This window comes from Periplaneta americana, chromosome 9 (assembly GCF_040183065.1).
Source record: "Periplaneta americana isolate PAMFEO1 chromosome 9, P.americana_PAMFEO1_priV1, whole genome shotgun sequence".
In the NCBI taxonomy this organism is placed as follows: Eukaryota; Metazoa; Arthropoda; class Insecta; order Blattodea; family Blattidae; genus Periplaneta; species Periplaneta americana.
The window spans coordinates 19299389-19311565 of record NC_091125.1 but is presented as its reverse complement, the minus strand read 5'-3'; the positions used below and the strand labels follow the sequence as shown (position 1 = coordinate 19311565).

The following is a 12177-nucleotide window of genomic DNA, read 5'->3' as shown; positions in this document are numbered from 1 at the left end:
TTGTCTCTGCCGACGCCATTACGACTTGGTCCTCGATCCCTGCCCGACTGTGTCACCATCCGACTGTATCCTCTCACCATCACTTTTTATGTTCTCTTATCGGTCTCCCGAACGGGGTACCACCCACGCTATCGGACAGGTGAGATAGGCTTTAACCCCTTTTGATTATTCGTGCTTGAAGATGTCGTCTTAATCAAACCTCTGTTACAAATAATTCGATTGATTGCAATACAGTGATAAGTCGCTTTAATGAGATTACGCGTAAGAAAAGAAATCGAACAATGCGTGATTTAATTTAACCAATTAAAATGCTTTGTTCCACTGGACCATTGCGAATAGTCCAGCAGTAATTCGTGGCGTAAGAATACATTTATCGTAGGCAGTGATTTACCGCTCGCGCGACAAAACTCTTTAACGCTGGCTAAGCATCTATTTACTTCACAAGCTGGAATTGTATTACATTTCTGCTAAAGACCATGTATTCCGCTGACACTGTTCCTGGACTGTTTCAGATTTGACACCCCACAGGAAATCATGCTACAGGGCGTTCTTATGCCCTGAGGCATAACAATGCTTATGCCCCTTCATTTCAAAAAGACGATGCCTCAATGGCACGTGCTTTTTCATTGAACTTGTTGTCTGGCCTAGTGATTGTGGATTAGATTCTGGAATACATTCACACACACAAGCAACAGAGAGAGTTTACAGAGAGTTAATCTCGTGTCAGGGACTCTTTCTGCTCAGAAAGGCTTAAGGGGTATTTATTCCTTCGCCATTGGCTTTCACATGCACATCATGTATACTATGAATCTGGTGGTCGCTGAATTACATAGGCAGAGCGGAATCATTAATAACGTTCATTTAATGTATTCTAATTGGTTTTGGATTTTCCGTGTTAAACTTTGAGATACTGTATTCTATGATTTTGTGTTGGTTCGGTTCGTTGCATGGCGCCAGCTATAACACTTATCAACTCTAGGTACAATAATAGATTTTGGATACTTATTTTTCGTTACAATAAAATTTCACAATATGGGATATTATTAAGATAACATTATTTCTCTCTCTCTCACACTCATTCACTTTTATTTTTTCTGGCCCCGATATATATTCTTTTCTTCTCATGCATACCTCACATACACACACACACACACACACATTTTTTCAATGTAATTCACTCCATTCTTAAGCTAAAATGTTTATCCTAAAAGCATTCAAGTATTAACTCTGTTTTTTGTGTTGGATCCCTTTTCGTACATACAATATTCTCCTTCTGCTGACACATGCGGTTGAATCCCATGCTAGGCGCTGATAGTGTTCCAGCTGGCGAGTGACGTCACCTATCCTTCGTGGCTCCCGTTGCTTACGCTGCTGTTCATGTTACACCACCGGCGTCCGGCAGTACGTCTTGCATTCTCGAAGCCTAGAGTACATACAGTACATAAGTTCGAGTAGCACAATGATTAAATTAAGATAATCATTTACTCAACCACGAAAGAGTTTTAGTTATGAATGTCTAACTTCAATTTTCACATCAACTGTCTTTTCTTTAAATCATCACTTGAGATACGTTTGGATTTGAATATTTACACATATATATTAACCTTCAAGACAATAATATCCTTATGTTAAATTGATCCTAAGCTTAGAAACATATTATGTCATTGTTCAAAATGTTTCGAAATCTATATACATATTACATAACAGTTAACTCGATGAACAGAATTATTTATGATACAGTTATTTTAAGTTACAAAAGTAGAAGTAAATTTTACAAGTCCCATTTTGAACTTTGGCATCTCCAGGCGAGCTTCATGCCCAACTTAACATTATACAATATACTTAGGGTTTTTCTTGGAATGGACGATATCACGTCGAAGGTCGTTCAGATCCGATGACACAGGCTTCCTCAGTTTACTCTGGCTAGAATTGCGGCTGAGTAGCTGAAAATATTGTTACATCCGGGGAACAGAGAGTATAATTCTCGTCCCCATATTTTATTAGATCACTTTTTTTTGCGACAACAATTAGATAATCTGTAATCCAATAGGTTAGTAAATATTTCTAGTTCGCAATCTGTAGCGAGGTGAAGTTGGTTGGCTCCTCTGTTCGGCTGTTTCATTACTCACACTGGGAGCATTAAATGAATTATGAGGAGAGTCGAACTCATGGTCTGGTTCAGCAGAATTGTGTGCCTGGGGAGGATCATCTGATCTCACTTTCCACGAGGCGAGAGGGATTTCGTCCTCGGACTCAAAATCTTCATCTCTTCCTACTCTTTCTCTTAATTCGCTTAGCGGTATCTCATTTTCCGATGCCCACGCGTTTTCTTTCGCCGTTCCTGACATTTCACTGATTATTCCTTCACCTTGGGGTTCTCTGTTCGATTCCATTCCCAGGGGTCCTTCATCATTCTCCCAATAGTGCGTATACATACTTTCCGTATTATTTTTGGTAGGATGAATGTCGTCAACCTGACATCGGCACAACTTTAATCTATTTACACGAACTACTTGTGTTCTACCGTCTCCGTAGCGAATGCGGTAATTGACTTCATTTAGTATTTCTACTATCTCAACTGGGCTTGTCCATGGTTTAGCTAATTTCTTCGTTACTTCCTTTTTCAACACTGTGCTTTGTATGAATACTTTGTCTCCTAGCTCAGATGTTTGAAGTTTCACATTTCGCCTCGTGTTGTACTGTCTCGCTTGCGTTGTCTTACTTTGCTTTAACCGTTCTCTAACCACTTTGTAGGCCGTCTCTAGTTTCCTGGCTTGGCCAACTATAGGGTCGGATTCTATATTTTCTCTTGGAAATTTCGGACTCATATCAACTGGAAATGGCAGAGGCATTTCCTTGCCATACAAGAGAAAGAATGGGGAGTACCCGGTCACCGAGTGGGGTGTAATTCTGTACGCCTTCTGTACTATAGCTATCCACTTATTCCAATCTCTTTGGTCTTAACGCACAAAGTGAAACATCATTGCCGTGAACGTTTGATGACTGCGTTCAACTAGTCCATTCGCCATAGGATGATACGGATTTGTCTGTATTTTCTTTATGTGTAGCAATTTGCAAACTTCCTTGAACAATGTAGATACAAAATTTCTGCCTTGATCAGTTAATACTTGTTTAGGGGTTCCATGACTAGCAACTATTTTTGTGACAAATTCCCTAGCTACAGTTTCCGCAGATTGGTCAGGTATCGGAATAGCTTCACTCCACTTCGTGAAGGCAACCATGAAAATCAATAGATAGACGTTTCCGGAAGTGGTCTTTGGAAATGGACCAAGGATGTTCATGCTAACTAATTCAAAGGTTTCACCACTTCACCGAACTCCTGAAGAGGGCTACAGGATGTTTTCCTGTTTTTCTTTTCCAACATGACATGCAATTTGCAACATAATTTTCCACGTCTGATCTCATATCTAGCCAATAGAAACTTCGACTTAATAAGTGACCTTGGTGTGCACCGATTGGTGAATCATGATATATTTTTAGTATAGTCAATCTCAATGGTATAGGTACTACCAAACAAGGTTCACGGTCATTTTGGATTCGAAACAAAATCCCATTGTCATCTAATTTAAACTGATTTGCGTCATTCAACCATTGTGCATATTGCGGTTCGGCAATTGTAGATTTCGAACGGATTGAGATTCCATCTTGTCGATCGTAACAAAGGGCACTTTATGAATTCTAGATAGAGCATCTGCGTTCTGATGTTTTTTTCCTGGTTTGTACTGAATCTGAAAATTAAATTCAGAGAATCTGAGCTTCCATCGGAGCAGTCTCGAACTCGTCCATTCTGATGCCCAGAAACTTGCTGAGATGGTAACATTTACTTCAACTCTGGCAGAAAATGTTAGTGCTAAAGTGCGTCGGCTAGATATTGCCAGGGTGAGTGATGATTTTAAACAGAATACATTTTCTTTTTGCGAATTCAGAGAGATTAAAGTTATAAGTGATTTAAAATTTGAATTTCTTAGATGTATAAAGGATGGATAAGGGATGACTATGGTATGAAAGGTGGATAAGAGCTGATTATCGAACAGTTTAAATATGGATGAGGGAGAAGAAATGACGACAATACTGAAGGAGCTGGAGAGGTCCCATCTGTAGGAGAGTGCTGAAAGATCTATGGACAAAGAGAGAATAGTGTATATTGGAAGTCAATGAATGTGGAGTGTTTTAAAACCCTTTTATTACATATCTGTGCATGCGTGCATGTGTGATGTAGCCAATTTCTCTTTAATTTCCTGTCCAGTTTCAACATTATTGTTTCTTCACCTACTCTTTCTAGCACTGCTTCATTTCTTATTTTGTCTGCTGTCTCATACAAAGTCACATTCCACACAAAACTCTTCACTGGTCTCATAGTTCTTCTTTCAAAGTTTCGTAGAAAATACTCCTTTTTCTATTAGAAACTTCCTTTGTCATTGCTATTCTCCTTTTGACTTCCTTGCAACAGCTCATGTTCCTATACCAAGTATCTGAAGCTGTCTGCGTGTTACTGACTCATTTCGAATTCGCACATTTATCACCTTTATTTTTCTACCAGTAAACATGGTCTTCGTTAACTTCATCCCATACTGCTCTCAGCTCTCATTTAGCTCCATTAGCATATTCCTTATTATCATCTTCTTTTTCTACTAACAACGCCATGTCGTCAGCAAATCTTATGCACTTTATTCTTCCTCCTACTATCACCCCTTCTGAAAATAATTCTTCTCTAAATCCTCCAAGTAGATGTTAAACAGGAAGGTGATGAAGAGCTTTCTTGTCCTTACTGCACTTCCCTATGACATTTCTTGACCTAGTCTAACTTTGACTCGCTGTTTCATATAAGGATCACTTAATAGCCTCCTCTCTTTCCTAATCACACCACTTTTCATCACGATTTGCATAAATTTATTCTAGTGCACTTTATTAAAAGCCTTTTCTACCACTACAGATATTACATACGTTTCTTTACTTTTTTTTCCAGATATATCTTGCTGATTGCAGTCCAGTTACATCTCTCGTACCTTTTCCTTTCCTGAAGCCAAATTTTTTCTCTTTCAACTTTCCTTCCTCTTAGAATATAAACATCGATTTAGTATTCGCAGGAGAATCTTTGCCAAGTGCGATATCAAGTTGATAGTCCTGAACTCATTACATTTTTGGGCATTATTTTTCTTTGGTACTGGCAGCATCACTGTCTCCGTGAAATCTTGAGGCCATTTGCCTTTCTCATATATTTCGTTACACAGTGATAGAAATTCTGAAAGTTGTCTATGATAAAAATTCTGAAAGTTGTCATCTCTCTTTTTTATGAATGGGGATAATAATATATGATAATTTCCTTTCATAAGGTTTATTGTTTTAAATTTTTAACAGATTTATATCCCTCAAGTCTGGGCCTTTAGTATCTTGGTCGTTGTTTTGTGCTTGATATTTAATAAACTTGTTTGGGGGTGAACAATTTAACATTTCGCTAAAGTGCTCCCTCCATCTTGAAATTTCATTTATGCAGGTCAGCATATTTCCTTTCTTATCTTCAGTAGTTGGATATTATGGCTAATGATCTTTTTTCATTTTGAAATAATAGTGATAACGGGCTATTTTTGTAATAATCACAGATCGAAGTTTTCTATATATTGGCAGTAATATTTAATGTACATTTTGTTCATTATTTCTTGAATTACTTTGAGTGGTTAAAATCAAATGTAACCATCAAGGTTAGGTTGGAATATGGAATGGTTGGAAGAGAAAGAAAATTTAAAAAGGGAAGGAAAAAATTTTGTGTAGTTTTTAATGCGACTTCTATCTCACTATACTGTTATATTACTGTAAAATCTTATGATTATTTTTCATTGTGTAGTTTTTAATGGTTTTCACAATATCCTGTTGCATTACTGTATGCTATAAAGCTTTATTGTTTTAATTACATGTGTTCTATAGAGCAGGGTGTCAGAGTTCAGATCTTCAGCTGTGTAGTGGCGGAGTGCAGACTGCTCTTCGAAATGAAGATTATGAGGAAGCAGCAGCCCATGTACATCGCTTTCTTTCAGTGGATCAACATCTTCTGAAACAGACTGTAGCTGAAGGTATGAATTTTTAACGTCGTAATGAACAGAAATTTAATGTAAAATGAAACAGTTGCTGATTCAAGAGATAGTTATTGTAACTGCTGGTAATCAAAAGTGCCAAAACCTACTGCACATATGAAGATATAACTGCTAGTGTTAGTGTATACAGTAGCTTAGATTTTTTATGTACTCTGTAGTCTATTGTTGCCACGTTATCAGAGAAGCTCTTTATATGCCATATGTTGAAAGATTACCTTGATGGTGAAATGATAGCTAAGGATGATAAATAGAAGTGAATTTTAATATAGACGACGACAAGCAACGGGTAAATTTTGCCTGGAGATCTCTCATTCAGGGACAGGCTTCTTTCACTTGTTAAACTCTGACGTATGACCTGATTTTACTTTTCTTTCAAAGAAAGTTTTGATAAGAGTTTTCATCATTCTTAAAAATACCATTGTGTTCAGGTAGGTCCAAAAATAACAGGCCATCTACTGCTAACAAAAGTAACTAAAAATAACTATTTAAGCAATTGGTAACGAAAGTAACGAATTTAAAAGACTTGAATAGTCGTGAATAACGAAATTACGCATATTATTATTCTGCTTCACTTATTTAATGTTGTCACAACTGCCTCTGTTACAGTGGTCGATAGTTAGTGATTACATACGTAAGTCTGATATAGTCTGGAAGGCTGGGAGAAAAGTTGGCTGCTCGTCCATTGAACTGAAGATCAGATGACTTGTGGAACAAGTCTGATGTTACCGAACGAGTTGGCTCAGGTAGTAGCATTTGAGACTCGCATTCAGGAGATCCCAGGTTCAAACCCCATGGCCGACCAATCTGACTGGTGTTTTTCATGGTTTCACTTAGTCACAAAGGCCGGATTGAAAATTTGCATACCATGATTCATCATCACCTCAATCACCAATATCATAAACATTAATCGAAAATTTGAGTCGGTTACCTACACACAAACTATCTACAACACAACAATAGAAACAGGAATAGTAAAAGCGGCTTACTTATATACCCACAGGTACTAAAACACGTGAGATGACCGTGAATGTTAAAGCGTGTATAAATAAACTTAACAAAAAAAAAAGTCTGATGACAAATCATTAGTTAAATAAAATGTGTTTAATGTTTTTTCATTGTGCTTATGAATAATTCATAAGTTGTAGTATGCAGTGGCGTAGCCTGCTTTTCAGACTGGGGTATGTAACCCAGTTAATATAGTTTGAAAATGGAATTTCCCATATCTGTATCCAGCATAGCATATATACCGAATACAATTGAAGGGCTCGGTGCAATAAGGTGTTAACCCACACGTAGTTACTTCACAGTGCCTGGGGGTATTTCTACTGCCAACGTTACTCGTCGCCGTATGATCTTTGCTTTCTCCCTCATAAGAGCGAAAAGCGAGCCAACCTGCTTTGTTAGAGAGAGAAAACAGAGACTGTCGTTTGCGCGGGTAGGTTTGAACCATTTAAAGTAGGACGCACGGGCATCGAAAATTGAGGTACACAACACCACATTGACAAGAAAATGTCGCCAGTTATTGTTAAGTACTGCAAAACTCCAAACTTTTATATTAAAAATGAAATATTAGAATTCACCAATATAATTTACACAGAGAGACTTCAGATATTCTGGTTTAGCACATTATGGAAATTGTTGAAATGAGTAACATTTCAGACAAAATATTAGGAATATCAGGAGACAATAGAAACAGCAATTTTGGTGATTTAAAAAGAAAAACAATTTATTTTAGAAATGAAAAAGAACTGGATGGGCAAATATAAATGGAGTAGTAGTATAATACACAATGCTGTACAGAACTGGTGTACATACTCGTATTTTGGCAGTTGGCATTCAGACTGTTATAGGAAAAATTTTCCAATTCTTTCGTTCGTTTACTGTCAAAGTGGAAAATTTAAAATCAGTCTGTGAAATTTTTACAAGAGAATATAAAATTATGTTAGGCCAGGGTTTAAGTGACAGTCGCATTTTGCTACTTCTAAAAACGCAACAAGCTTTGAATGTCTATGTGCAAAAAATGCAACAATCACATTGGACTTCAGAAACGAGGATGGTAATGGAGAAAATGAAATCAGAAATGTGTTTGAACTTATCTGAATTTAAATGAAATGCTAATGGCATGGGTAATATTCAAAAAAGGATTGAGCAATAGATGTTCAGGAATTGATTTCAAAGAGTTGGTGCAATTAATGTAAGTCAAGTGAACAATTTTTTCTAATTGATTTATATAATTCCATGGCATACCGAAAATTGTGAGCAAGGATTTAGTTGCATGAATCTTGTCAAAACTGGAATTAGAAACAGTCTTTCAGTAAAAAGAGTTAGCACTCTGCTAACAATAAATCTTGAAGGGCCTACCAGTAAAGAATTTCAATGTTTAGAGTGCCCATAAAATAACGCATTTTAATGTGATATAAATTCAGCAGTAATTGATTCTAAACATACGAATGTCTAATGATTTACTTGCATAAGTGTATCTAGACTGTGATAAGATGGATTAAAAGTAATAAAACTCCAATAAACAAATTAACGTAACTTTTTGTTTCTGCATACTTAATTAATTTTATCTTTCTGCACAATTATTCATAATATTGCACAAGCATTTCGCAATTTGCACAAATATAATTTTTCATTTGTGGATTTTTGCAAAAATTATTTATTTTCTAGCTTAAACCCTGTGTTAGGCCACAGCAAAACCAGAAGACTTTCTTTGAAGACTGCTTTAAATCGTTTCAATGACATGTATAAACGCTTCAGGTCTTGCTTCTTAAGCTTGGATACATGACATTGTCCATGCATGCTTTGTGATTTCCTTCAACAAAAGAGAGAAATTTTCCTACCTCATTTTCTTAAAAAGTAAAAAAAGAATAATTTCTAAAGCTGTATACTGATGATTGAGCGTAAGGATGCCTCAGCTATTGAAACGAAAAAAATAAACAGACAATCTTTTCAAGCTTAGGACAAGACAAGATGAGGTCTTTATAAATAGTAAAGTACTTGTCAAAGTAGTCTACAAGAAGGTCTGATATCAGAAAGCCCTTTCAGAAAAATTGTACATTTTTACTCAATAACAGTAGACTACATTGATGAATGGGTGCAACAGACAACAAGCACGTGATTCACTGCTTGGTGCCATCCTATCAATTCAGCCACAGCATTCAGGTCTGATGGAGTCCATGTGAGCAGGAGTCCCCCTCCACCTCCCTGTGATGTTCCTCTGCAGCCTCTTCAGATCAATAGCATCTGTTTACAATTCACGTGCATGAATCTGCTGCATCCTTAACCAGAAGGACACATTCATTCCGCGATTAGCCACAGCGCTATCTATCCAAGGGAGCTATACTCCCTCTGTCTACTGCAGTCTGCTGATTGAAACCCATGTGGCATCTCTGGGATATGTGCAGCTCCTGCAGACAGATGCCATCTGCAAGCGAATCCTGGAACCATGTCCTCCTGGTCAACCTGTAGCTATTAAATGTGATTAATGAAATTTTGCTAATGAAGGCGAAATGAGTCCGAGGTCCAACACCGAAAATTACTCAGCAATTCTGCTTCAAGTGGTTGAAGGAAAACATGGAAAAACTCCAACCAGGTAACTTGTCCCAACCAAATTTGAACCCAGGCCTGCTCGTTTCATGGTCATTCATTTTTATTCATTTATTTTATTCCATAGATCTTACATGAGCAATGAAGCTTTAAGATGTGGAACATGTCAACATTTTACAATATTACAATTACAATTTTTACAAATTTTTATAGTTTTACAATTTAGTAATTTTCTACAATTTTTACAATTTTGTACAATTTTTTTACATTTTTTTTACATTTTGGCGAGATGTAGTGAGATGAGATGAGGTCCGAGGATTCGCCAAAATATTACCCGGCATTTGCCTTTTCGGTGGGGGAAACCTCGGAAAAACCCAACCAGGTAATCAAATCAAAGGGGGTAATCAAATCAAAGGGGTTGATGCCAAGGACTCGCCATAGACCATCCGGCTTCAGTCCCACGGCTGGGGAAAACCTCCGAAGAAACCAAAGTCCAAAGGGGGATCCAACCCAAGCCCGAACGCAGCTCCGGATCAGCAGCCCAGCGAGTCTGTCGACTGAGCTACATCGATGGCTCTACTAAAAGTATACAATACATAGCCAATCAGATTATTAAATTTACAAACGCAAACGATCATTCATAAGTTGAGCTATATTATAATACAAAACAATTTAATTAAATTTAAGGCATAAACAATTCAACCAGTTGTGATATACAGAAATTGATAATACATATCATGCAAACTACTTCAAATTACAAACACAAACAATTTATCAGTAGAGCTATATAGGTTACTATTCAATTTAAAGCATATACAATTCATCGGCCAAAACTATACAAATATATACAATACAAAGTAGCATACTTTCATTAAGCTATACAAATTTGTGCAATTAATATCAAGTAGATTAATTCAATTTATAATCATAAACAATTCATCAGTTGAGCTATACATATTACCATTCAATTTACAGTAGGTCTATATACAATTCATCAGTAGAGCTACACAGACTAGTAATCATTTTAAGAACATATACAATTCATCAGCCAAACTATACAAACATATACAATCAAATTAGTTCAATTTACAAACTTATTTTCGTTAAGCTATACAATTCATATGAAGTAGATTAATTCAATTTATAAGCTTAAACAATTCATCAGTTGACCTATACAGTATACTATTCAATTTTCAGTACATACAATTCATCAGTTATGCTAAACAAAAAATACAATACATAGTAAACAGATTAAGTCAATATAAAAACATATTTTAGTTGAGCTATATAAAATTGTACATGTCATTTAAGTAGAATAATTCAGTTCACAAGCATAAACAATTCATCAATTGTGTAGAAGGTATGAGTATGTAGAAATTTGGTTAATTCTTTTCTGAACCTTTTCTCGTTGTTCTTCAAATCTTTAAGATTATTAGGCAGTGCATTGAAGACTGTTATACATGAATAGCGAACTCCTTTTTTAAAACAGCTTAGACTAACAGAGGGTAGATGAAGATCTGATTTATGTCTTGTATTAAAATGATGAATGTCCTGATTAGTACTGAATTTATCTTGGTTCTTAATATACAGCATCATTAGGGAAAGAATGTATTCACAAGGTAAAGTCACGATTTCTAAGTTTCGGAAAATATTTTTACATGAGGTCCTTTTATGCACACCGGCCATTATTCTTATAGCTTTCTTTTGTAAAACAAAAACGTGTTTAGCTTCAGACGAGTTACCCCAGAATATTAATCCATATTTCATTACAGAATGAAAATATGCAAAGTATGACATTTTAAGTAAGTTTATATCACCAATAGTAGATAAGGATCTTAATGCATAACAGGCAGAGCTCAATTTACGAGTAATACATTCTATATGCGTTTTCCAGTTCAAGTGATTATCCAATTCTAAACCAAGAAACTTTGTGCTTATAGATTCTTTGAGATGAGTTCCATTTAATCGAATAGTGTAGGAAACCTGAGCACTATTGTGTGTACTAAATTTGACTGCACTGGTTTTATCAACATTAAGTGCTAGTTTATTTGCATGGAACCATTCATTAATTAGATTCAGCACTGTATTAGAAGTGTTTATAAAATGATCATATTGCTTGCTTGAAATAATTACACTTGTATCATCTGCAAATAAAATTACTTTAGATAAATTGTTTATGGGCAAGGCTAAATCATTAATATAAACTAGAAACAACAATGGACCTAAAATTGACCCCTGCGGAACACCATGTTTAATATTTCTAAATTCTGAATAAGTAACTTTATGACTATTTGGTACATTTATTTCTACTTTTTGTTTTCTATTTGATAAGTACGATGTAAACCAACCCAACATCTCATCTTTAATGCCATAAAACTTCAATTTTTTTACTAATATACTATGGTCTACACAATCAAATGCTTTAGCCAAGTCACAAAAAATCCCACCTACATGTAGTTTCGAATTTAATGAATTTAGTATTTCATCCACCAAACTAAAAGCAGCATTCTCTGTCGAT

At 35.9% G+C, this 12177-nt stretch overlaps 1 protein-coding gene across 10 annotated transcripts in view; it reads right to left on the bottom strand.

Annotated features, from left to right (window-relative positions):
• Positions 1–317: 317 nt before the first annotated feature.
• Positions 318–12177, bottom strand: part of LOC138705813 (uncharacterized) — a 219674-nt gene continuing 207814 nt past the window's right edge. For 9 of the 10 annotated variants that reach the window (XR_011333807.1, XR_011333811.1, XR_011333808.1 and 6 more), the window contains one exon: positions 9739–10238. Coding sequence is in view for 2 of the 10 variants with exons in the window: in XM_069834473.1 (XP_069690574.1) it covers positions 10236–10238 (3 nt within the window). In the remaining 8 variants the exon portion in view is untranslated. Of the gene's footprint in view, positions 1424–5930; positions 6078–9738; positions 10239–12177 lie in introns of those variants that run through there. The other variant, XM_069834472.1, reaches the window with a different exon arrangement.